Source organism: Crocodylus siamensis, chromosome 10 (assembly GCF_052110815.1).
Source record: "Crocodylus siamensis isolate JL-2025a chromosome 10, ASM5211081v1, whole genome shotgun sequence".
In the NCBI taxonomy this organism is placed as follows: Eukaryota; Metazoa; Chordata; order Crocodylia; family Crocodylidae; genus Crocodylus; species Crocodylus siamensis.
The window spans coordinates 40,511,931-40,539,747 of NC_143404.1; the positions used below are offsets into that span (position 1 = coordinate 40,511,931).

The window sequence follows — 27,817 nt, forward strand, 5'->3', positions numbered from 1 at the left end:
CATCATCCTGTCTTACCCTACAGCAGGGCTTTGTCTACAGCAGTACTCTGTGACATCTTTTCATCAAGTCCTTAATCTCTTTGATTCTGTGTAAATTGATCGTTTTGCCCCTAGTCCCATAAGTTTTATTTCCAGTTTGGTCATCTTGGTGAGAATTAAGTGATCTTTGCCTTCATGGGAAAACAAAAGTCTGAGACATCCATCTAGATCATGACAGTTGATTGACCATTCTCCATCTTCTGCTTTCTCATTTTTGAGACTCAGTTGACTATTTCCAGACACCTGATAGAGAAGGAAAAGAAATAAGAAAAGAACTCCCATTCTCTCCTGGTTCCTTTCCCAGGCAGACTCATTCACTGCATTTGCAAGGGCCTGCCTTTTTATAAGGTTGTTTGACATATATCAGGGGTTTTCAACTTTTTTGGAGCAGTATACCCCCGATGGCCAGACATGGAGTGAGAAGGGGAAGAGGAGTGGCATGCGGCTGGATGTGGGGTGGGGGGGAGGTGGCATGTGGCCAGACACGGAGCAGCAACAGCTACTGCATGCGAGCTTCCCGTGCATCTAGCTGGGCAGGTAGCACCTGCGTGGCAGTGCAGGATGGTGCGTGGCTGTGCTCCGTCCCCACCCATCCGTGCATACCCCCTAGGGCCTTCTCAGTTACCCCTGGGGGTGCGCATACCCCCAGTTGGCAACCCCTGGCACATATATTCAACCCCAAACTAAACCTGCCTCTTTCACACCTCATATCAATTTTTAACAAAATGCACCCTACAGTTGCAAATACTCAGTTAAAAAGTCACTATATAGGCTTTAGTCAAAACAGTCATTGCAAATAGATACCCCACCAATTCACCCCACCAATTTGCAGCAAAGTTCCCTTTAATGCAGTGTTGCCACAGAGGCCTTACTGCTTTTTCTTTCAGAAATTGCCAGGCAAACTTGCTCTTTTTTCTTATCCCCTGTTTACCGGTGAATGAGAATGTGGACATCGCACTGGTGCCATAGGTGTTGCTATTGCTCCGACGTGTACTCTTGATGCCCTTCTTGCTCATCTGCCATGCCGTGATGGTAAAATAGATATAATGAGAAAAAGGGCACAGAGCTTGAGGGATATTCCTCTTAAGACACCTTGGGATACTGTCTGTAGTCTTCACAGGGCTCCTACCTCCCCTTCACCCTGTCCTGACTACACCTATGCTGTTCCAACCCTTGATATTACTTTGGGTGCTTTGTCCTTCTCTTAGTCTAGTGAGGTCTCGTGGTCGTGAGAGTTCCCTTTGTCTTCTTTTCCCTAGGGAGATGGCATTCTGCTTGCCCTCTCTGCACTGAGCTGTTTGTTTCACAGTCCCAGTGAGGGTTAAACACTAGTCCTCTGCTCGTCACTTTGTGTGTGCCGTCTCTAAATCTGCAGGGTCACAGCTTATTAATTAGTAAGGGATTGCTTAGTAATACAGGCAGCTGCCAGTTATTCTATTGTTGACTGCCAACCTCTTCCCTGAGTTCCCCTGCCCCAGATAAGGAAGTTTGAGTTTGACTGCCTCCTCCGGCCTCTTCGCCACCAGGGAGACCCTTCCCTGGCTCAGCACTCACTCAGACAGCTACTCTCCTGCTTTTTCCTGACATGTCTTCAGCTCCTCTGGCTTCGGTGAGTACCTGCCTCCAGCATTGCTCAGCTTTGCCTTTGCTTTCCCCTTGTCATTGCACTGTCTTTTCGGGCTGGTCCCTGCCCGGCACTGTTCTGCCTTTCCCACTGTGGCCATCTGCGGGTACTTTTTCTTTCTTTGCTTGTGATGGTACTTCCCTTTTTCCCCTGTAACAGGCACTGTATCTGGTGCCCTGTTACAGAGAAGTTTTCTCTCTCTCATTTTCCCCTCATCATTTTTTGAAACTAAAACTGGATCATGGCATTAACATCAGTGTTTGGGAGGAGAGCAGTCAAAGAAGCCACCGTTAAGGGCAGTTCAGGGAGAACTGTAAATTTAATACACATATGGATACAGTCCTTGCCAGCTATATTTTGGAAATGCAAGATTGACTATCATCAATATTCCAGAGTACAGAGAATGTTGTGTGCAGTACCTTTTTCTGAACCACTTTTCCCAAAAGAATGTGGAATCAGGCACAGGGTTACAGAAAACAAGAAGTCAATCCATGCATATGTGGTAACTGCTGTAGTTTTATTTCTAGATCCTTCTTGTTAGGTCAAATGGGCTTAAAGTGATTTATAATGTGAATAATTCCTTAACTGTCTCTGTAAAGAAATGCAAGATACTTGTTCTGAAACGTGATGTCTAAGGGTCTTTTGAGTCATTAGGTAGGGAAGAATTCTACTTCACCTGCAAACTGCACCTTGTGACCCAACTCACATACCCGACTGCTCAGTAAGAGTGATTCTCTTACCCTTCTATGTGAATGTATCAGTTTGTGCAATAGGACCCTTGGACTTAGTCCTGCCCCTTAGGAGTCACCTCTACCTGTACCTCTTCAGCTACCTGAATACTGAGGATCATCCCTGCCACATCACAACGATATTCAAGGTTCCTTTCCATGGGCCTGGACTATTAGAAGTAGTTCCTCATTCACCAGAGTGCTGCCTATATTAAAAAGGCTTGTCCTGAGAACTAAAACCAAAGAAGTTGGATCAGAAGGCAGTGAAAGCAGAGCTGGTCTTGGGGAAAATGGCACCCTGGGTGAACTTGTATTTTGGGGCCCTCCCACTGCCCCCCTCCCAAGTCAGTGGTACTGCTGCAGGTACCACTTCTCCTGCCTGGGGCAGGGGGAAGAGCACTGCTGTGAGCATAAGCTGTTTGTATGTGTGTGTGATGCCCCCCGACCATGGCACCTTTGGCGGTTGCGCACATCATCCACCCCTAAGTCCGGCTCTGAATGGAAACATAGCAATGAGTACTTAGACAACACAGCAGGCAGTCCCCAGGGGGAGTGGCATTACTGTCCCATGGTTAACCAACAGTGAGGATGTTAGGGTGAGGATGACCACCAGACACTTAAAGAGGATGGTTAGAATAAAGAATTTTTTTTGGCTATAAGTTAGCGAAAGGGGTCCTGATGTAAGATGATGTGTTCACTGCATACATCTTGAGAGGGGACCTTGGTCTGTGAGCTTAACAAAAGTGACCGTGATTGCTGGGGATTCCTCTATCATGTAGTCAGAGTTTCAGACCTTAACACGGGGGTGGGCAAAATACGGCCCATGGGCTGAATCCGATGTGCTGGGCCATTGTGTCTGGCCCACAGGGCCCCCCCAAAATTTAGAAAATTAATATTTATCTTCCCTGGCTGCCTGTCAAAGATGACAGAGCCAAGGGCAGTAGGACAACAGCAAGGCCTACCCAGCCCTGTCCCGTCCCCCCAGCTGGAACCCCCTGCCTAGTAGAGGCTTCTGGCCTGGGACTGTGGAGCTGTTCCCGTCTCCCTGCACCAGAGTGGGAAATTCAAATAAGAACAGAAGGACAGGGGGGTGGGGAGGGGGACAGGGAGATAGGGGAGGACCACAGGTGATTGCCCCAGTCCTGAAAGCAGGGCCAGCTCCTGCTCAGTTCTGCCAATGTGGCCATGTATCCAGGAGCCATGTTGTGCAGAGCGGCTGGCAGGTGGGCAGGAAAGTGGCGGCGGGGGACAGTGGAAGCAAGCAGGTGTGTTGGAGCATGGGGCTTGCACCAGTGCCCTGGGGTCAGCACTGGCAGGGCCCAGAGCAAGGTGGCAGGAGCATGGGGTGCAGGCTGGCAGGGGTCTATAGAGCCAGGCTGGGCTGCACCAGCAGGGAGAGAGGGAATCTGACCCAGCTCCATAGAGCCCCTGCTGACTAGGACCCCGTGCTCCTGCTGCCTTGCTCTGGACCCTGCCGGCACTGGCCCTGCGCTCTTGCCTGGCTGTCACTGTGCTCCTTCACAACTACTTTCTCCCACTCCCACCCCACCAGCTGTGGTACAGGCTTGGACCAGTGTGTGCAGCCCTGACCCCACACACCCTGTGCTCGCCTGTCTGGGCTGAACAGTGGTAGCACGGGACAAAATGCTGCTTAGCGTGGGGGGAAATTGGCTCCTTCCCTTCTCCATGGCTGGCGCTTCCTAGTGCAGCCGCTCAGAGCCCATGCAGGGCTGTCCTGCACTCCAGTTGTGGCAGTGCAGAGCAGATGCAAGCATCCCTATGGGGGCTCTAAGTGGCTGCACCAGGAAGCGCCGGCCACAGGGAAGGGGAGGGGCTGCTTTTCCCCCATGCTGAGCAACAGTTTAGCCCATGCCACCGTTGCTGAGCCTGGGCCCTGTGCTGGCTCTGAGTTTGCCCGTCAGGGCTGAGGAGCAGCAGAAGCTGGGCAGAAACTGCTGCTCGGTGTGGGGAAAGTGGCCCTTGTCCCTCGCCGCCACCAGGCAGTTTTTGCTGCTACTGCCTGGAGCCTGCGCCAGGCTGCAGTGTGGCTCCTTCACCAGCACCTGTGAGCTGCCCTGCAGCTGCTCCACCCTGTCACTGCTGCAGTGCTGGACAGCCCAGAGGCAGCGATGAAGGAACCGCATCACAGCCTAGCGTGGTGTGGGCTCTGGGCAGCTGCAGCAAAAATTACCCGGCAGCAGTGAGGAGGGGCCACTTTCCCCCTGCTGAGCAGCAGTTTCTCCCCAGTTTCTGCTGCTGTTGCTGCTGCTGCTCAGCCCTGACAGGTGAGCGCCCAGTGGGTGCAGGATCATGGCTGCATGCTCTGGTCCCTGCTGCTACTGCTGCATGCAGCTGGGTGGTGCAGAGTGGGCACGGGGTGCACTGAGACTGTGCACTGTTGGCAGTGGTGGGGAGGCACCGCAGGGCACTCCGGCTCTGGGCTGTTGTGGGGTGGGGGCGGGTGCTGACTGGCTTGGGGGGGGCGCACACAAGGGGCTCCCATGCACACCCCACATACTCTCAAACCCTTCCTGCAAACTCCACACACAATCACACACCCCACAAATACCATACCCCTACACACACATCCCCACAAACCCTATATCTACCCACCCATACACCCCTGCACACCCCACACTCTATACAAGAGGAAGACTGCATTTTGAGCTATTATGAAATCACTTCTACATATATAGTACAAGCACACTCAAATCAGGACAAATTAATTTTTTAAAAATGAAATTAAAAAATATTATGGGTGTTTGATTTTTAGTATATAATTTGGGTGGGGGGTTGTGTTCTAAGATGGCAAACCCTTTTCTCCAAAGGAGTACTTCCAGGGGCAAGGGGAGGGACTTCTGGTAGCAAAGGTCAGAGGTTAGGAGCAGGACTTCCAGCCCCAAAATGGTAACCAGGGACTGGGTACCTGTCAAGGGGCGGGGCTACCCATGCAGCCCTCGACAGCTTGTCAAAACTCTGTAAGTGGCCCTCCACTTGGAATAATTGCCTGATCTAACACAACAGCATGGCCCTTGGATATTGGTGCATATCTTAAATTTGCATCTTGGGGCTAGGTAAATGGTTTTAAACCTGGATAGAATTCCTGAACCTGTGATGAAATGCAGCTCAATGCTGTTACCTCTCCTAGAATCCTGGACAGCTCTTCTACATCTTTGTGACTCGACGGGGGGGTGGGGGGGAGGCATCAAACTAAGACGAGAGAGACAGCACTGCACAGCTGAACTGGTTGCTAACTTTATTGTTCTTAACAAGGACCCAAAACTGAAAGTCGACATGGTGAGACAGTAATTCTAATATAATAAAAGGCTTAGTTTGTATCTGTCTGGGTCCGTCTGTCTGTCTAATACTTTTGGGCAACTGCGCATACGCCGCTGAGAGGGTGGGCGTTGATTGGTTGCGTGGCCCGGGCTGTGCAGGTCCAAGTTTGAGCCACTGCCAGGGAAGTTCATGGTGACAGTGAACATGCCCTGGCTGCCTGAGCAGCAAGGCTTCCCTACACCTTCCTGCCTGAGGGCGAAGAGGGGGATCATGGTGGCAGCACCCCCCTGCCACCTCACAAAACAGCTGGCAAGGAGGGAGAGGTGGTGGATAGGGAGGGAGAGAGGGAGGCGGACGTGGACCAGGTGAACACAAAGCGGCATGGGGGGTGGAGTGGGGCTGGACCCGGAGTGGCTGGGGCAGCAGGATGGAGTGGGGCTGGACCTGGAGTGGTGTGGGGGGCATGGAGTGGGATCAGACCCGGAGCGGCAGGGAAAAAACCCAAAGTGGCAGGGGTGGAGTGGGCCTGGACCGGGAGCAAGATGAGGCCGTGGGGCCAGACTCAGGGCTCTGTCCCCCAACTCCTCTCCCCCCTGCCCCATCATTCTTGATGGGCAATTTGCCATTGTATGTATATAATTATATAATATTATTATATAATGGCCATTAGATATCTTGTTCTCTTTTGACACCTGGTTGTGAATAGAATCCAGCACGAAAGGGGATTACTGCCTCTGTACCTCCTATCTATAAGAAAGGGTAAGAGTAGTCATCTCACTGATCCATAAAGCACAGTGGAATGACATTGGTGGAGGTTCACTGATCTATTGCTTGCATATGGAATTGCCACCAATAAAAGGAAAATTTTCATTATTGGCTATCTGCTTTTTTTTGGCTAGTGTAGCCAATAATGTTCACAGTTAAATATAATTCATTATAATGCTGGCCAGGGCCCCCAGACGCCATGTGGATGTGCGTGGCTGCATGCATGCACATGGGCAGGAATGCAGTCAGGCAGTGTGAAGAGCAGCTCTCTGCAGCTAAGTCTGTAGAGGGGAAAAGGGGATGGGGGGCAGATTCAGACCCCCACAGTAAGGGAGGGAGTGGGGCTGGGGCTGGGGTTGGTACCCAGGGCTGATTTGTGCATGGCGCTGATGCAGGCTGCTTACTGTGGGCTTGGAGCTCTCTGCCCTGCTGCCTTTTGCCCCGGGAGCCACACCGTCTAGCAGCAGTGGAGGAGGCAGGTTGTGCCTCCCACTGCTGGGTGGGCAGGGTATGCACAGCCAGTGTGGGGCTCCTGGGGAAAAGGCAGCAGGGCAGGCAGCCCACATCTGCCCTCACCCCACTCAGCTCTGCTCTGTTTAAAAGCATACCCACATTTAAATATGGTATTAGCATTCAGTGAGCTTTAGTTCAAGTGCCCCCTCCCCACACCCAATTTTAAGCCCCAGGATGCTGATCCCCTGGACAAGCTGCCCACGGCTTTGTCCTGTTCTTTGCCCCTAGCCCTGGGTCCCGTTCACTGCCCTGGCTGAGCAGTGCCCCCACTTCCTTCCTCACTGTTGAGGGCCTTGATCTTCCCCCTCCATACACACACACTCCTTCCCCTCCCTTAGCTTGCAGGGAGCTGCACTCCACATTGCCTGGCTGCATTCTTGTAAATCGGTTATCAGATTGTTATCAGCTAATATGGCTAGTTAATAATTAGCTGTCAGTATCAAGCCTTGAGATTTTCAGTGGTCTTGGAGTGACACACAATGTTTTCATTGTTAAGTATACAAATATGCACAAGATAAACCAAGAGATTTCAAAAAGAAACCTGCAGTTGTAGTCTTTCTGAGTTGCTTGCATCAGAAAGACTACAACTTTCAGGGAGTTTCTGGAGGGGCTGGACGTATTCAAGTCAGCCGGCCCGGACGATCTCCACCCTAGAGTTCTAAGGGAATTGGCCGAGGTCATTGCAGGACCCCTGGCACGGCTTTATGAGCACTCGTGGTGCTCTGGTGTGGTGCCAGAGGACTGGAAGAGTGCCATCGTGGTTCCCATCTTTAAAAAGGGGAGGAAGGAGGACCCAGGAAACTATAGGCCAGTTAGTCTTACCTCGGTCCTAGGCAAGCTGTTTGAGAAAATTATACTGGCACACATCCATGAGGGGCCAGCAGGGGACTGCATGCTTAGGAGCAACCAACACGGGTTCATCAGTGGCAGGTTCTGTCAGACCAACCTGGTGGCCTTCTATGATCAGATTACCAGATTAGATGCAGGGATAGCAGTGGACATAGTTTTCCTGGACTTCCGGAAGGCTTTCGATACTGTCTCTCACTCACCCCGTCCTCATTAAGAAACTGGAGGACTGTGGTGTCGACGCCCACACAGTCAATTGGGTCACCAACTGGCAGGAGGGCCACACCCAGAGCGTGGTAGTGGATGGGTCCTTCTCAACTTGGAAGGACGTGGGCAGTGGGGTTCTGCAGGCTTGGTCCTTGGGCCTGCACTGTTCAACATCTTCATCAGCGATTTGGATGAGGGGGTAAAAAGCACCCTGTTCAAATTTGCTGATGACACTAAGATGTGGGGGGATGTGGGCACTCTAGAAGGAAGCATCAGGCTACAATCAGACCTAGACAGGTTACAAGGGTGGGCGGATGTGAATAGGATGGGATTCAACACAGACAAGTGCAAGGTGATGCACCTGGGGAGGAACAACCGGCACCATACCTACAGGTTGGGGAACTCCCTTCTTGTCAGCACAGAGGTGGAAAAGGATCTTGGAGTCATCATTGACTCCAAGATGCACATGGGCTGGCAGGGTGGGGAGGCAGTCAGGAAGGCCAACCGTACCTTGTCATGCATCCACAGATGCATCTCAAGCAGGTGCAAAGAGGTGATCCTCCCCCTCTATGCGGCACTGGTCAGGCCGCAGTTGGAGTACTGCGTCCAGTTCTGGGTGCCGCACTTCAAGAGAGATGTGGACAGCATGGAGAGGGTCCAGAGGAGGGCCACTCGCATGATCAGGGGGCAGCAGGGCAGGCCCTATGAGGAGAGGCTACGGCACCTGAACCTGTTCAGCCTCCAAAAGAGCAGGCTGAGGGGGGATCTAGTGGTCTGTTATAAACTAGTCAGGGGGGATCAGCAGGCATTGGGGGAGTCAGTATTCCCCTGTGCACTGCCAAGTGTGACCAGGAATAGCGGTCACAAGCTGGCAGAGGGCAGGTTTAGGCTAGATATCAGGAAGCGCTATTTCATGGTCAGGGTAGCTAGGATCTGGAACCAACTTCTAAGAGAAGTGATGCTGGCTCCTACCCTGGGGAGTTTTAAGAAGAGGTTGTTTGACCCCAGTACGTTTTCCTGCCATGGCTGGAGGTCGGACTAGATGATCTACTCAGATCCCTTCCGACCCTAGAAACTATGAAACTATGAAAAACTGCTTTATTATTTTTGTCTAGTTAAAAAAAAAAGACTGAAGACTAAGAGCTGACATTTAAAGAGGGGTGCCTTGAGTCTATCCAGGAGTACCTTGTCTAAAACAGTCGTGAACCACTGAACTAGAGAGACTCTAAGAGGAAATAGGGAAAGTCTAATGACAGACCAGGGAGGCAGGCAGTGAGTGGGAACAGGGAGTACCTAGTTAAACGGTGGGAAATTGTAGGGAACTCCAAGAGCAGCTGTGGGTGGAAGAACACCAGGCTTAGGGAGCAGGTTGGGAATCTTGAGGAAGGAGTGGGAGGAGGTCTTTGAGGCAGGGATTGGGGGAAATGTGTCCCCAAAACCATGCTTCCCTATGGGAATGCTCTGTAACCGTCCTGTGGGTACAGCGACTTTGAGTCCTGGACTCTGTCTGTCAGTGAAACCAAGTCAGGAGGCTACTACCAGGCCCTTGTCATACATATTTCATTTCTTAACTTTCCTCTTTAAAGCACTGACCATGACAACACCATTGGCCTCTGGCATAGTGATCATGCTGATGGAGTGCTATGTCTTAATGGAAACCCTGTAGTTAACACTCCCCAGTGCAGCCTGCCTCTCAAGGAGGTGTAACCTTATGCACCATCTTGATTCCCCCTATTTTGTATGGACTCCATGGCCCCAACGTAGAATTCATCCACTGCTACAGTTTTGCCTACAGACAGCCATGCTGAATGAGTGGGTCTCAAAGAGCACATCCCTCATTAGCTCCCACAAGTGCTGGTCTATAAACTCATTTATGATCTGAAGCTCTGAGAAAGAAATTGGGGATAATGAATAGGGGCACTGCTGTGAATGCTGGGTTGGGGGTGGAGACAGCAGGGCCTGTGGGACATTGAAGGAGAACGATGCCCTCCTTCACCCCTGTGGGCATCCAGACCCATAACCAGGTGGGGATTCCTGGATGCTATCATCAGCAGACATGTCTGCAAGCACCTATATTTACAATGGATGCACCTATACCTGCACAAAAAACAACAGAATGGCACCAAAGTTGTAGTCATCCAGATTGTATTTGGGATTGGTCCTGGGATTTCTAGGCTTCAAGGTGAAATAATAGTATGCAACCTAAATGTACTTCCCTATCTCTGCGGTAGATATTAAGGGAATGTATAGGGGATTTTGGTCCACATAAAATTCCACTTATTTTAAAACACAGCTGAAGGAGGAATAACCTTCACCCTTACCAACTGAGCACTCTACCCCTCCTTTTGAAGCTATTCCATTGTGCATCAGACAAGAAAGAGAAAAAGTCTAATATTTAGACCACTCCCCTAGAAATGGGGAGTCTTGGGTTTTTCTGTCAGTCCTACAAGGACTATTTAGGTATTTTACATGAAACAGTCCTTGGAGTAGAGAATGGAATCAAAGGATTGGAACTCTTTCCCAGCTGACCACTAGGTTTGGGAGACATGTTTGCTATTGTTCTTTCATTTTGGTTCAATGAATTACGAACTCAACTTCAGTGGGATGGATGTTGAATACCCTACCACATTATCCTTAGAATAGCTCAGACTTTGGTGCTTAATGAATTCTCCAAGCAGTAGGAGATACTGGTTTGAATCTGCCTTAGACTTCATAGACATTAGGGCTGGAAGGGACCTTGGGAGATCATCGAGTCCCCCCCTGACCCAGGAGCAGGAAGTCAGCTGGGGTCATAGGATCCCAGCTGTCTCAGCTGCCAGCAGGAGGGTTCAGGATTGAGAGAGTGGTCGGGGTAAAAAGGTAAGAAAGGTTTATTGATTTAAACACACAACTACGCGTAATATAATAAGACAGTAATGGCAGACAATAATTTGTGTCAGCAACTTATCGGCAGTCTCCTCTGATGCTTAACGTACAACAAGTTGTTCTTCTTTTATAAAGCTTAGCAAAATCAGGCAACCCCGATCTGTGCTGTCTGAGGGGTATCGGGAATGACTCTGGTATTTAGTCCTCGAGCTTCTTGAGATCCATGGGCTCACTGAATCTAGGTTAGCAGCTAATTTCTAAATTAGTATCTTCTCTTAGAATGTTGCATCTTCTTTCTGATAATTTCCAGATGTGCTAGCCGATTTATAACTTTGAGCTATGCTGTGGACTCACAGCCACTTACTACGAACTTTCCAATAGCAGTACAAACCTTTGAATTTTTTTAATAAGGTTAATTTTAACTGTGCCACTACATACAAGACCTCACTAATCTTTTACTTTAATTAAACTCATAGCGACAACATGCAGCTCTATACGTAAACAAACAAGAAACACTTGGTCTAATCTTCACAGCATGTTCAGCAAGTACCTTAGACACAATTTTTAGCTGTCACACTCCACCCTTTGCTTGCTGAAGCACTGTGATAGCTACAGTTGAGATGCTAAAGCTACATTCGCTACATCAGGGAATGGGGAGAGATCTTTAAATTGAACTTGCCTAGCATGTACAGATTTATGACAACAATGGTTAAAACACTATTTAGCTGTTGCCACTAGGGCAATACAGAGCACTATAAGATGGTTAGCCACGTAATTGAGGTGATACTTGGTGACATGCAAACAGTGCAGATTACATTGTACTATTTACTGGTCTCGGGCACATTGACAGCCAAACTGATGATCTGCCCACCCTCCAGAGCAAGGAGGGCCAACTAAGTTTCTTGCTGAGCTTTTGCCTCAAGGTTTCATAGCTTATCTTTTACCTTATTTTAGTCTTCTAACTGTGGCATGTCTACATCTGATACCCATGAGGTGGGTATCATAAAGTTGAGAGTTATGGTTTCAGAAGACATTTCTGGCCATTTTAGGGCAATAGTACGGTTACTTAATTGCAGTACAGCAACAGCTCTATTTTTAGTTTTTAAGCAACACAAAGCCCAGGTAGTACTATTTTTATACAGTAAGCAACCTGGTTCTTCCTAACAAGCATGTTGCCCTATTGTTACATATGACACATTAGGTAGCTCATATACGCAAGTCATGTTGGGTGGGTTGAGAGGCTATCCTTTCTATAGGGTCTTTAGTTCAGTTAAGGTGTTACTGATTTGAACTAAGGGGGATTGTGCCACATACCGAGGGCCATCTGGGGTAACTATATTCTATATGGGGTGATGCAGATACTAGTCTCAAAGGCATCTTTCTCATAGCCCCATGCTAAACAAATAAGGAGTGGTCTAGTTTCTATCTTTTACCCCCTATACTAGGAATGAACACTTTGTTTTATCACAGCTTTCCCAAGTGGTAGTCTAAGTACTTTGATAGGGGTATCTTTCTTTAAATGTTGCAGGCATTTTCTGATGCTCTAAGCCAGGGGGCCATTCTTTATTTTTAACATTGTTACATAAAAATGCATGTTTAGTGATAACTGAACCTGCGCACAAGCAATATTATAGGTTTGATCTTTGTCTGCTCTAAAAGCAGTGTCTGTCATGGCCTGGGCAAGACAGGCTGTCTCTAATTTTACATCAGTTAGCAATTCATCAGTGTGCTCTAAAGTTTTTCCTTCAAGGATGCCTCACCTAGTGAGCAGCCCTACTGCCTATCGGAGACTGGTTACTCTTAGTATTTTTCTGGGATTTATCCAAGTTCTGTACATTCATAGCCAAGTTAAGTCCATCTCAAAGATAACCTGGAGCATCTCCTCGGGACCCACCTGTATTCATGGAATGGAAAATGGTTGGCCATTCCCACTTAAGTAATTCTTCAGCTACTCAAGCTCCTGCTGAACAGTTTGGAAAGGTAGCACAGACATACTATTGTTTTGGTCTGAACAATACCCGGGCAGTGAACAAGGAAGCGTTTAGGAGGGTTGGGATTCTAACCTGTGACCTCTGCCAGGTTGTGGAGTTATACACAGGTGGTGTTGGGGCCTCCCAGGGAGGAACAGCCAGAGATAATAGTGAACACCCCCTTCTGTCACAGATCACGTTTATCTTTCCCTCCTTGGGAGTCTGTAACAATGCTTCACTTCTTAGAGAGAGAAAGAGTTCCTACAGTCGCTCATGGGGACGATGTTGTTCTGGGTTGGTAAAATGGCACTGCTCTGGCAGAATCATAGCACTAATTTGCTTTCGGAATCTCACTGGTATAAAAGGATGGGGATAAGTGGTGGAGACTTGCAGATACAGCCTCATTTTACTTGTATTAAAGTAGGTACTATTTTACTACGCCTCTGTGTAAATGTGATTTACAAACTTTGTAATAACTTTGTTCTAACCTGTAGTGGGCCTTCACACCTGGTGGGCTTCACACCATTGCTGTAGAGTGTTGCCAGCAATAGAAATGGGAGGGGGGGTAGATTTTCCTATAAACTCAGTGGCTTGCAAAGCTGAACAGATGCAGAATGCACTATTGGGGGTACAGACTCAGGGGCATTGAGCTCAATGGGGTTTTCCTCAGGAAGTATGTAACAACAAACCTATAAATGTGCAGATCTACAACAATTACCTCTCCTCCTACAGTTAGCCATTCCAGCCTTCAAGTAGGGAATGTACCTAAGATAATAACTGGTGCTACAGGTGCACTGACGGTTACCACTTTGCCAGTTAACTATTCTGTTTCATCTACTTGGAGACCAAGATTTCACTTGCTCTGAGGTGGCGGGTTTCTTCTAGTATGGATACTGCGGCTGGACCAGGTGACGGTCATCTAAGCGCATTTCTGGGGGATGCTTTTCAGGGTCAGGCCACTCCTTTAGATCTTCAGGAGCAAGATCATTAATATTTGGATAATAAGAAGGATAGTAGACACGCCCTACCCAGGAAATACAATAAGGCATTAGTAAGAAGAATACAGTTATACCAGTTTGCTACTTCATGGCGCTAGCTGATTCAGACACGTGATAGAACAGGACTCATCTTCAGTAGCAGACTTAATTAGAAATGTCTATGGCCGCATTTGTTGACAGATCTAATCTGTAGGAACAAGACATCAAGGAGCTTGGCTCCCATTAGATGAATTTGACTTAAATACCTACTATGTATTATGCATACTTTTTGCCAATAATGTCTTCTATTTATTTTCCTGAGGATGCTTCACTATCACCTGATCTCCTGCCCGGAGCTTTCCCGGGTCACTACCCCTAGGTCGCTTTACTGCTGGCTTGTGGGGACCACCCAATCCAAAGGCTTGTTGCATAGGGCTACCTCCCGCATGGAGTCGGTTATTGGCTCAGTTGATAGCTGGATCTAGGTGCAAGTTCTGGTCTTTAAGAGCTGGGCCAGCAGCCAACCTCAAATTGCATTTGAGGATGTCATTGGCTTGCTCTTCTAATTCATTAGACTGCAGATGGTATGGGATGTAATATGTCCATAACATGCTATGTTTTGCAGTCTAGTCATAGACAAGATGATTGCAGAAATGAGGGCCATTATCGCTGTGTAGTTCTGTGGGTGGTGGATAGACAGCTAGCAGTTTCCAGTACTGCACAAGTGTCCTGGGCAGTAGCTCTCGCCGAGGGGTGGGTGAATGTTATTTCTGTGGTAACTTCTATGGCTACAAACACATACTGTCGCTTCTGGGAAGTTTGAGGGAGGGGGCCAATGAAATTGCATTGCTATACTTGCTATGCTACCTTTTCCCCACGTAATGACAACAGGACAGTCAGGAAAGTTTTTAGTCGCATGTTGACCTCTCGGCAGGTGATGCAAGCATTAACTATTTCTTATGCCTCTTTCTTAGTTATATGAATGCCCCAAGACGTGGCCAAGCAGGCAGTTCCATCAAGCCCAGGGTGCCCGTGTTATCAATGTAGCCGTTCTGTGGCTCGTTTTCCAGGTGTGCAGTGGGGGGAGGAGTTGGGCAATGATGGACTAGCTGCTTCATTTTCTTCAACATACAAGGTTTTAGCACCTTCTTCCTTGGTCAGCTGATCAACTTGCCTATTTTACTTTGCCTCCGGGCCTTTCCTTGCCTTATTGCCGTGTGCTGCACTCGCATGTCAGATGTGTAGAGGGAGCTCATCTTGGGTTAACTTCCACAAGGTCTTCCATTGCTCGTGGCTCCAAATGTCCTGTCCTCATCTTTTAAAGTTTTCCTTGTTCCATAGGGGTAGCTATTTAGTGCATCTCTCTACCACTATCTAGGAGTCGCTATAAATGTAAATGGGCTTTACAGGACGTGGACCATTTAATAATTCCCATTCTGCCATGGCGAGCACTGCGCTGAGCTTGGCATACTGAATGCTTTTTCTGACGCCTTGTACCACTACTTGCTTGCTGTCTCGAATCTTCAAGGCGACTCCCCTCCAGGCACAACCTCAAGCAGACCTGTCTGTAAACTAGACTTTCACATTGGCTGAGACCTCTATCTTAGGTGGGAAAGGAGGTGCTTCCTTGATGGGTGAAAGTTCACTGCAGCTTGTTTTGTCGGGATAAGCATTCATTGTACTTTCTATAACCCTTTCAACTAACACAGGCCATCTATTTGGAGTTACTCGTTGGACCTGACTCAAGATGTGGTGTCTTGGGCTCTTCCCCCAGGTGGCAGCTGGCCGTCTGACAGAGCCATTTTGAGAATAGGTATTGGTATTGATGTAGTGATAACTGTAGGTAATTCTTCCCTTCGTGCTTTCATGGCTTCTAGGGCCGCCGCTACTGCATACAACATTTGTTCTAAGAGAGTTTACCTTGCTTCTCCCCCTCTCTAGCCTCGGCTCTAAATTCCAAGCGGTTTTCCTTTTGCCTCTGAGGACTCCTCCTGCCACGGGTTCCAATGTGGTCCCCCCTCCGAGACACCTATACGGACCCAAAGCTCTCCTTCTGGACGTTGTGCTGCTAAAGAGTCATGGACAGTTACTGCTTCTTTAAGGGCCTGTAAGGCATATTTATGCTTAGGACTCCATTCCCATTTAGTCCTCTTCTTACATAGGTTATACAAGGGATGAGCCAATACACTTAACTCAGGAACACGCATAGGCTAAAAATTGAGTGCTCTTAATTGGGCCTGCAATTCTTTTACATCAGTGGGGGTCGGGGTCTCTACTATACTCCACAGCCCTTCAGTTGGTATTGTGGGCTTCCAATTCTGCTATTCTATTCCTAGAAATTCACCCCATGAGCCAGGGTGGGGCTGTGTATCCACCCCTGGGGCAACACAGTATAGGTATACTGCTGCCCTATCCACGTGAAAGCAAATACTGGCCAGTGACTTTCATGGATGGGAATAGCAAAAAACCATGTCCTTGATATCAATGCATCCTATCCATGCAGGCCTATAACACCAGATGCTTTCTGTGAAGGCTGGTAGTGACGGGACGGCGGGCGTCAAGGGGTCAGTATTAGCATTCAAAGCTCGAAATTCAATAGTCAGCCGCCACCTTCCATCTGACTTATGCACTGGCCACATTGGATTGTTATACAGAGAGTGGGTTTGGATAATAGTCCTGTCCTCCAACTGCTGGCTAATAATACACTGGATAGGTTGGTGGCCTCGGGGGGAGTTTGATGCTGGGGTCTCTGTATTCCTTTCATCGGAGGCAGGGTTAGTGAGATCATGCTACATCCAGTTTCTTCTGGTTCCTGGTGAGGCACTGAACACTCAAACTGCTAATTCTCTCGCTTAAGGGCAAACCGTTGTCTTCTTAGTACATTAAGCCCTAGTAAGCTTGGTCTCCCTTTAAGTATTACTGCTGCTTCCATTATTTTAGAGCCATTAGATAGCCCAAAGATCGCTCCAACCAGATGTCCTGGCTGTCTAGTGCTTCCGACTCCAGTTACTTTATAAGGGGTTCCTTCTTCCCCCTTCTAATCCATGGAATCTAAAATGCAAATCTGGGCACCCATGTCTAATAGCATATTGATTGACTTCTTACTTTTACCTAATTGAATCTGTACAGGTATCCAAATTAGGGGCCAATATTAACTTTAGATACCAGTCCCCGGCTCACTACTGCCCCCATCATAGTCCCTTTCCTTGGGGGTTGGGCCGGCCGGACTTCCTAGGCCACACGATCAGGGGAAGTAAAGGCTGGCGGCCCCATATGTGCTTGTGAAAATGTCAACAGTTCCGCCCTCAGGGCAGAGAATTCCTCTGGTGACACTGCCATTGGCGCAGAAGGCTCTGCTTTCAGGCTTGCCCCTTCGCTACAGTGTTTAGCCCACAGCCCTTGCAGGACATTGGTGGGCAGTCTGTTGATTTCCACTTTATTGAAACTGACAGCTAACAAGTCTTTCCACATTCTTGTTTGTGGAGTCTTGGATCAGCCTTCCCCGGCTTTTCTCAACAATTCGGAGGGGTCAAGGGGTTTGTCTTTCACTGAGGCCACTGCCATGGCCTTGGCAGTTTTCATTGGCTTGGCAAGCCCTGGCTTCTGTAAATTGGGTAGAAGCTGCACTAATTACCGGATCGCATTTTTTACAGGGTGATTCACCAACTCTGGCTCCAAGGCCAACAGGACTGAGGTGCACTCTATTGGTGCTCGTTGGCAAAACCTCCTCTACAATGGTGCTATCACAACTTCTGCAGCTGGCGTGTGAGTCTAAACTGCTGCATGAGTGATTTCAGTTAGTGCTAACTGATACAAGCGGTGGACAGCCTCTTCTAAATTGGCCCACACTGAGGAACAGAGTTAAGCTCTTCTTCCATATTACCATAACTGGCAGTGGTTGCCTGTAGTGCAGCAGAAAACAAAGTAACATTTTCATCACCTTCTGAAAACTGGTTAAACTGGAGCTCAGGGTGCAGGACAAGTTGAGCCGCCTTGGCACGGCTCACTGATATTGCAGAGGCCCCTTCACTATACAGTCGAACTAGCCAGTCTATCATTGGCTCTCCTAGCTTGGACTTATGGTGCTCCTGTATATCTCAAATTTCCATGGGTAAAGGAGCACAGCTCTGTTTGGGGATTTCCCCCTTGTGGCCTTCAGCAAGTTACTACCACTGGGAATGCTTGGCTGAGCTCTTCCATTCGAGCAGGGACATACAGGGCAGTTCGGCACCAAGCTTGTCGTCAATCTCCTCCCCTCATCTGTCCCCTCCCCGTGATCTTCCCAGAGCTCAGCTTCTGGTTTCTCTTCATACAGGCACTGTCGCACTTCTAGAAGGAGGGTTTCACAGCCTGTGCTAACTATGCCCTCTTCTGGAGGGAAGCGGCCACACGCGCGATCATAATCTTTCCTTCCCTCCATTCTAATGTCTCCAAGCGACTTGGGGCAGCTCGCATACCCTCACATGCCACACTGTTGGAATCCCTCACATCCTCCAACTCAGCTGGGTAACCTTTTCCTGGAGCTGGGCATTCTCTTTGGCCCCTAACCACAGGCACGTGGCCAGCAGCCACGACAGGCACCCTTCTTGGGTTTACCCCGGGCGGCAGCAGCAAACCTAGCCCAGTGATTGGTATGGTTCCCGGGTTACTCCAGGCAGGCCTCAAACTATCCTTATCCCACCCGGGATTCTCTGTCCCTGTCACTTCCTTAAGCAAAGCCACCAATGGGGCCCACCCAACTCCCTCCATTCCAACCTTTCTTTCTGGACCAGAGCCTCTCAGTCCTCTTTGTGACACCAATTTATGTCCCAGTCGCCAGCAGGAGGGTTTGGGATTGAGAGAGTGGTCGGGGGTAAAAAGATAAGAAAGGTTTATTGACCTAACAAACACACAACTACGTGTAATATAACAAGACCACAGTGACAGACAAGAACAATTCGCATCAGCAACGTATCGGCAATCTCCTCTGATGCGTGATGTATGACAAGTTCCTCTTCTATAAAGCTCAGTGGAATCAGGTGTCCCTGATCTGCACTGTCCAAGGGTACCGGGAAGGACCCTGGTATTCAGTCCTCGGGCTTCTCAAGATCCACGGGGTCACCGAATCTAGGTCAGCAGCTAATTTCTAAATTAAATGCTGCGTCTTCCTTCTGATAATTTCCAGATGTGCTAGCCAACGTATAACTTCTGAGCTATGCTGACCAAATATTTGAAAGGTGGCCATAAAGAAGCTAATTTTTCTCTCTTGTTGCAGGGCCAGGAGAGATTGGGTTTAAAGTAAAGCAAAACAGATATAAATTAAATCTAAGAAAAAAATTTCTAATTGTAAAAAGAGTAGGACAGTTGAATAAGCTGCTTAGAAAATCTTTCTCATCTGAGGTTTTCAAGATGAGGCTGAATAGGCAGCTGTCTGGGATGGTTTGTCTGCATCTGTGCAATGGTTTGGATTAGGTGACTTCTGATGTCCCTTCCAGCCCTTTCAACTTATGATTCTATGACAAGAGTGGATCTTTTTCTTTTCTTTTTTTAAAGATGGATGAAGAAACCTCGATGTGGGGTTCCTGATCATCCCCATTTAAGCCATAACCGAAGGAAAAAGCGATATGCGCTAACTGGACAGAAATGGAGGCAGAAGCATATAACTTACAGGTATGTTTAATTTTTTTAAAGAGTAATATTTTGACATGTATTATTTACTCAGCTACAAAAAGAGAAATGTATATTCTCCATACATACTTATGACCCTGTGCATTTGAGAAGATGTGAAGGATGATTTTTTTGCAAGCTGCTAAGCAACTTTGGAGTCCAAATTTTATTTTCAAATAAAATAAAATCAGGCCAGATTTAAGCCAGATTTTTAAATGCCTTTAGGTCTTATCATTAATGTGCATAACCTAACTTATATAAAAAAAGATAAGAACATAAGACATTCCACATTGGTTGGATCAATGGTCTGCCTACCCTCTGAAAGTGCTAGATGTTTCAGAGAGAGTATACGAATGAGGCATGCCTAGGGTGGTCCATGCCCTGTCATACCTTCCCTGACATCAAGCATCATTGGTTTAGGGATGTCAGAGGATACATGCCAGATTGCTCCATTTAATAGCTCCTAAGGAACCTATTCTCCATGTATTTATCTAACCTCTCTTTAAACCTGGTTATCTACCTGTATGACATTCTGTGGTAGTGGGTTCCACAAGTTAGCTACACTTGTGTAAAAAAAGTACTCTCTTTTGTGTGTTTTAAACCTGCTTCCACATAATTTCACTGGGTGCCCTTTACTTCTTGTATTCTGGGACTTGGTTAATAACAGTTTTCTATTCACCTTGTCCACACCTTTCATGATTTTATAGATCTCTGTCATTCCCCCTCTCCCCCTTCAACCTTCTCTTTTCCAAACTGAAGAGTCCTAGCCTTTTAGTCTCTCCTTGGCATGGCAGTTGCTGTATACCCATGTTCATCGTAGTTGCTCTTCACTGTACGATTTCCAGTTCCAGCTCATCCTTTTAAAGGTGTAGAGAGCAGAATGCATGTAGTAGTCAAGTATTACTACTTACTAGTAGTCAAGCTGCTCTGAGGCTTTTGGATAGTGTGAGATATAAATCTAATAAATAAAATGTGGGATCATCATGGATTGATAAAGTGGCATAATAATGCCTGCTGTTTTTGTTTTCAATTCTCTTCTTAATGATACCCAATATTTTATTGGCTTTTGGTTGCTGCTGCACATTGAGCCAGTGTTTTTGGAGAACTGTGTACAAGAACTCCAAGGTATTTTTCCCAGATGGTAACAGCCAGTTCAGAACCCAGTCCTCGACTTACAACATTTTGAGTTACAACGTCTTGCGCTTACAACGTGTATAAATTGACACCCTGTTTCAACTTTCTGATGTCAGTTTCAACTTTACAACGTTTGATCCGATGTGATGCCATGCCAGCAAACATGTTCGCTGTGTCACCCATCTCCCTGGAGAACTTCTGTCCAAACTTCCTTGGACACTTTCTTTAAGAAAGCAGACAAGACTCCAGAAAAAACTTGCAGCCAAGACTCCTGAGAAGACTGGCCAAGAACCCTTCACAAAGGCCAACCAAGAGCCCTTAAAAAGTCAAGCAAAGTCACCTCAAAGAAGTCCTTCCAAATCAATACGATTGCTATTTACAGTATAAATACATTAATGTAGCTTCATTGATCAAGTACAAAATTATGGGGTATATTTGGTGAAAATAGGGTATTGGGCCTTGGTTCAGGGACCAATCCCCCATTTATAAAATTGTTTCTTATGAGAAAATTGGTTCCAAGTTACAACGTTTTGACTTGAGACGTGGTTTTCAGGAACCAATTGTATTGTAAGTCAGCAGGCTGCTTATATATAGTTGAAGTTATTTTTCTCCATATGCATTCCTTTGCACTTGAAATTCATTTGCCAATTTATTGCCCAGTCACTAGTTTTCTGAGATCTTACTTCAACTCTTCAGCATCATTTTAAGATTAGAACATCCATAGCAATTTAGTATAATCTGTGAGCATTGCAAATTCACCATGTTTTCAATTTGCAAAGTCATTTTGGAAATGTTGAACAAAAGCAGCTCCAGCACAGATTCTTGCATTCAACGATTGATCTTCCATTCCAAAAAATGACTGTTTAGCCCTGCCTTTTTTCCTGTCTTTTAATCTGTTTTTGATTCCTGAAAGGGTCTTCCCTCCAATCCTATAACAACTCCATTTTTTAAAAGTCTTTGGTGAGGGACCTCACCAAAAGCTTTTTGAAAATCCAAGTATATTATATCAACTGGTTGTCCCTTGTTCATGTGCTTGTAAATACCCTCAGAAAAACTCCAGCAGATCCCTGAGACAGGATTGCCTTTTACAAAATACCCACTGACTCTTCCACAACATATTGTATACATCCAAGGGACCAGAATAGAAGTGAAGCTCACCTGTCTATAGCAGCTGTAACAAAACAGATGTTCAGTGCACATGAACGTGCACATACTTGAAAATGGCTAAAACTGGTTTGAGATAACCTGGAAAGGGGTCTGGGACAGACATTGCATAAACAGGTTTGACCCAAATTAGTTATGTCTGCTACTATATTCAACCAGGTTTAAGTTGAATCAGACTCCCCCAGCACCCCAGATGCTTTGCAACTCTAGGTGGGGCTCTGCTCTCAGCTCCAGGCCAGCAGGGCAGGCTCCTCTTCTCTACTCCCTGACTGGACCTCGGCAGAGACTGCAGGTAGGGCACCATCTGCCTGACTTCCTTCTGTTTCCCCTCCCCCCCATCCCTCATCACTTCCTGTTCAAACAGGAATCCCCTCCCCCCCCCCGTCTTGCACAGACTCCTCTCAGTGTTAGCTAACATATTGCATACTGACTATGGTCCATGCTATGGGAGACAAGAAAAGGCAGACAGCACAGTGTCAGCTTAGGGCTTTTTGGAGCTAATAAATAGGTAGCTGGTAATGTGGCTCTCTTCCTTCCTTGGAAAAAGTTGTTTAAGAAGAGCTTGAGCTAATGAAAGAGGCATATGTAAGTAAATGCTGTGTAACCCCCTGCTGGCTCTCAGAAGAGCAGCAAGGGGTGGAACTCCTCCCTAATCAGAGCATTCTGCCTGGTCTGGCCATGCTGCCCCTCAGCTCAGCACTATGCAAGGGAAGGGAGGACTGCTTTAGTGCTCCCCAGCTTCTAACCTGAGCCACTGCAGGCATGTGCCTGCATTTCTGGAATGAAAGCCTGCAAAGACTAACCTGCAAAAAATAAATCTTTTCAGGCTCAGGCTTTTTGAATGTCTGCTCCTAGCCCTAATGTCCCCACCTACTCTCTGGCTGGCTTTCTGCTTTTGCTGTATTTAAACATATTCTTGTTATTAACTTTAGCATCTTTTGCAAAATGCCTCTCAAATTGTTTTTGGCCTGTCTTATTTTACTTACACTTTTACTTTTGACCTGCCAGAATTTGTGTGATTTCTTGTTTTCCTCATCTGGGGACACCTTTCATTTTTTGCCTCTGATAGCTTGCTATTAAACCATGCTTTTTTTGGACTCTGAAGTCTCCTCCTTTACTTATGGTGTAAGCTTTTCCTGAGCCTCTAAGCTGCTATTTTTAAACAGCTTCCAGGCTGCCTGTAAGCCTTGTCTGTTCTTCTTAACTTTTTTCTAACTTACTCATTTTTGTGGAGTTTCCCTTCTTGAAGTTAAATATTGGGATGGTTCATTTTTAACTTCAAACTCTTACCTAATAGTTTATACCATCTCTCCTACATTTCGCTATGGTGTTTGTACTCGCATGGTCAAAGTTCTTTTCCAGAAACCCACTCTCCAAACCAAAACAATCCTCTCCCACATAAACTGTTATCACAACCAAGGAAAGTCAAATAAGAGACAGTCAGGCAACAGACAAGCAAGCTTACTCATCTTCCAGAAAATGAAACAAGAATCATCTTCTTTCTTCAGGTCATGCTGTCTTAGTAACTGTCTTGTTTGCTGTCCTCTTTTCATGTGACTGTTGAAAACTTAGTGTTTTTTAAAATTCCTTTAAGTACATAGCTGCATGTTTAGGCGCATAAAGAGCAGGGCACTGGATTATAGATGGCCTCTTTAGTTCCCTTTCCTTACTATTTTTCTATGATTCTTTACATATCTGCTGTAAATTTTGCCTTTGGTAATTTGTTTAATTCATAATCAGTGGGCCTTTTCCTTTTGAGTTATTGTGATCCTCTTGAAAATGTTGTCCAGAAAGCTGAAACATTTATGTAATATACTACTTTAAATATGCTGATGAGTAACAAAAGCTTGCTAAATATTTATTTTTAAACAACTTGTTTTGCTGAGGTGGTAGAAGGCTGTGCTATTCATATACATTTTCCTGCTTTCAATTTTTGCTGAACTCTATGATGTGTGAAGCAATGGTTTGTAAAGATCTGGTGAGCAATGAAAGTGTTAGCAATAATGATTTGTTCCCTAGCTGCATTTTGGTTATATGGTATAAGACCTGAATATATTTTACTGACAGTTTTTAGAGTTGTTACTGAATGCTACACATGAACTTATTTTTGTAAAGCACTTGGAATTTTTTGTCACTTTTATAAACATAAGAATTTGGATTTCTTTGCTTATTTAATTTATCTAATATCTTGGGTATGTATCAAGTTTAGAGTTACAGTGAATGCTCTAGGGACTGTCTTAGTTGAAAGGAGCTGTAGTATAACTTCTACATTGTACTGGCAATACAAACTTACGGAAAGCATTTCTAAGGGTATGAACAGATGTACATGTGAAGTACTTTAAACCCCACCCTAATTTGAAGTGCTTCTAATTTGGGGCATTTTAATATAATACAAATGTATACGCCCTCCCCAGCTGCAGCACTTCATAGTATGCCTGAGTGGATGCAGTTTTGCTGCTCAACAGTAGGGGATGGTAGGTAGACATCCTATTACAGCTCTCAGCCACAACATATGCCAGGACCCTGGCATATGAAAGGCACTTTCTTGAAATGTGCTATGTGTTCTGCACATCTGAGAGTCATATCAAATGAGAAAGATGTATGAAGCTCTGTGAAGGATGTCCTTCTCTAGGATCACCTGCAGAGCATGGACTGCTGTTTCTTTGTTCAGGACACAAATACTAGATGATGAGAATGGACAGCCCTAGGAACCAAGAATGAGTAGTGGAAGCATGTAACAGGGACCAAGCCCTGTTAATTAAATAGAATCATAATCGTAGAAGTAGGGTTGGAAGGGATCTTGTAGATCTTCAAGTCCAGCTCCCTGCCTGGGCAGGAGAAAAACTGGACTCAAATGAGTCCAGCCAGGTAGGCATCAAGCCTCTTCTTAAAGATCCCCGGGGTAGGAGCCAGCACCACTTCCCGTGGAAGTTGGTGCCAGCTCCTAGCCGCCGTAACTGTGAAGTAGTTCTTGCAGATGTCTAATTTAAACCTACACTCCAATAATTTGTGTCTATTATTTCTTCTCATGCCAGGGGGCATTAGGGGAAACAGTGTCCCCCAAACCCTTCTGGTCCCCCCTAGTGAGTTTATAGACAGTCACCAGGTCCCCCCTCAGCCTTCTCTTGTGAAGGCTGAACAGGTTTAGGTCCTGCAGTCTTTCATTGTAGGGTCTGCCCTGTTGTCCCCAGATCATGTGGGTGGCCCTCCTCTGGACCCTTTCAATGTTGTCCACATCCCTCCTGAAATGGGGCGCACAGAACTAGACGCAGTACTCCAGCTCTGGCCTGACCAGCGTCACATAAAGGGGGGGATCTGTTACCAGATTTGCCCGCTACTTTGGGGTGTGCTCATTTATTAGGGCTAGAGTCTTGGTAATTCTATCAATGTGCTGCTTGTGTTACTTGTGTTTCTGTATGGAGCTGTATCTCTCCCTTCTGCAAGCCCTCACCCCCCAATGGAGCTATCTTGCAGGACTCAGTTCAGTGGGGCTGGGTTCCTCCAGTCCCCAAATCAGTCATACACACAAACACACACAGATTAACGTGACATGCCTGACCTGGCCGGGTTGATCAGCATGGACAGGCTGACACCCTCATATGCCAAGAATCAGTTCATCGGAGCAACAATAACCACAGTCAGACACAAGCACACAATTAAACAGAATACCTCTGAATCCGGCCGGGTGTCCAGTTGACACCCTCATGGGCCAGCATTCAGTTCATCAGGGCACATCTGAGCCAAACTGGGTCAATCAGCCTGTACAAGTTGATCCCCTTATGTGTTTCAAACTCAGCACGTCCCAATCTTTTAGTCTCTTGATGAGCAGACCCCACAGTATTTCTGGGCTTCATAGGGATCTTTAGCTTAGGTAAGAGGGGCGTTGCTGCAGAGCAAGTGGGGAAAGAGAAGTAAAGAAGGCAAAATATACCCAGTTACCACCAGTTTGACTATAAAAGTTATTTATTGCTAAGTAGATGAAATATATATTGACACTTGTAGTGATAGACATGCAAAGGAAAAACAAACACAAACAGTCACAGTATACCCTGGTTTCATTAAGTATTTGGGGAAACTTAGCTCAAGCTTAGCTAATACAGTTCAAGTTTAGAAATCTATGCTTAGAGAGAGAGAGAAGAGAAAAGAGAGAGAGAGAGCTGGGATCTCACCAGTCCAAGGAACTCGGGTTGCAAAACTGACAAGTCAAAGTTCTCAGCATGATCCTTGAAGGGAGATGATCTTCCTCCTGCAGCCTCTCCAGAAGAAAGCGAGTGGTGTCAGCACACACACTGCTGCTTCTTTTACAGATTTTTATACCCTCAGTTCAGTTTCTTTCAAGCATTCTCAATATTGTAAATCAAATTGTCTTTTCTATTGACAAGGGGTTATCTGGGTGGAACATCTCAGAAACTTGATTGATACTCAGGAAACATCTACTTGGAGCCAGCTTGTCATTCCTATGGATAGCAGATATACTTGATGGGATCTCTTCTGGTGTCTTCAGAAACAATAGATTGCAGTATCAGGGTTTTTGGATTTTTACTTGCTGTGAACAAGCCTCAGCTTAGCATGACTTTTCCAGATCTTACTATAGTCTTTTAACAGACTTGAGGCACTTATTGGAGTGTTCATAACCTGTTGTGGAGAGGACTTCCACCAGTCGTCTCGGGAAAAGTATGACAACACTTGTGGACAGGGCTGTAACGGGCTGGATGCTGTGATGAACCCTGTACCATTGTTCAAATGTTGCCCATACCCCCTCTGACTCGGTCTATTGCCTCAGCGTTCCCTAACCCGGCAACCGAGTTGTAGCCAATTAAGTTTACATAGGCCTCCCATAGTGGGACCGGGGAATGTACGGCCCGAGATACCCAATAAACTTACTTTTACTAAGAGGTGTGTGGGGGGGGGAAGGAAAAGTCCTTTGTAAATCCAGATTAGAACTGGTCTGATAAATGCTGAGCTGGTTGTCTGGGTTGATTAGCATTTGGAACACAGATTCCCCGTCATGCTGATCCCAGAATTCACTGCAGTCTCTGCTTCAGGTTTTCTGTTCCCCATCTCTCATGTAAATGAATGGTCATCTGGTCCCATCTCAGATGCAAATGAGACCTAGGGCAGTTGTTGCACTTTTGTCACCCTTATCTGGAGGGTTTTAGGTGTGGGAGGCAGGGGAGAGCCAGGGCTGTGTTCTGAGTGCCTCCACAGCCCCATGTGGCTCAGCCCAGGGGGAAGCGCAGCCCTGGTGCTCCCTGCCTCCCGCTGCGGGGCTACACTCCATGGGGCTGGCAGAGCTGATGAGAACTCAGTGCGGGATCTGCCCGCCTCCCGCTGCTGGGTTGTGCTCCAGTTGACTCCACCAGCCCTGGAGCTCAGCCCAGTGGCAGGAGGTGGGCAGAGCCGGCACTGCAGTCTGCCTTCCACCACCAGCCTGAGTTCCACGGGACTGCAACGCCACATACTGCCTCCTAGGGGCATAACTGGTCCCAGGATGAAACTACAGAACTTGTTGCACTGTGAGGCCAGGCTGGGTTTCAAAGCCAGTTCACCCAGGGCAGGCACTCCAACACTCACATCTATGAGGGCTGGGTGGGCCACATATGAACATAGGCATGACTGGTCAGTGCACTAGTGCTGCATAAAGGTCTGGGCTTTACAGGCACAGCATCACCAACTACAACCGCCGGTTGAGGGCAGCCCACAGGACCATGCCATTTATGCAACAGCTGGACCACATCCTCATGCCCTGGGACCCTGGCCAGAGGTGCACTGTGTTGTCCAGCATGGGCAGCCTGCTGGAGCCTCCACTACAGCCTGGCAGTGGCAACAAGTCATCAGCAGGGTAGTGCCCCTCGGGGCATCAGGAGCCTGTCCTACTGTGGTCCGTGCCCCTGGCATCATCTGACAGTCTGGGCCAGCACCTGCCCCACCAGCTCTGGGTGTGCAGGTAGCCCAGAGATGGCACCGCCTGCCCTCATGAGCTCCAGCTCCTCCCCGGGGGGGGTGGCCTACATGACCAGCCAGGTATCACACCCCTGCATCCCAGGATGCTGCCAGGAG

General features: G+C 47.1%; 1 protein-coding gene across 1 annotated transcript in view; it reads left to right on the forward strand.

Moving 5' to 3' along the window:
* The window catches only part of MMP24 (matrix metallopeptidase 24), a 215,867-nt gene that overhangs the window by 23,097 nt on the left and 164,953 nt on the right, over positions 1-27,817 (forward strand). Inside the window, exon 3 of the mRNA XM_090064287.1 lies at positions 19,346-19,462. Coding sequence (XP_089920413.1) covers positions 19,346-19,462 — 117 coding nt within the window. The remainder of the gene's footprint in view (positions 1-19,345; positions 19,463-27,817) is intronic.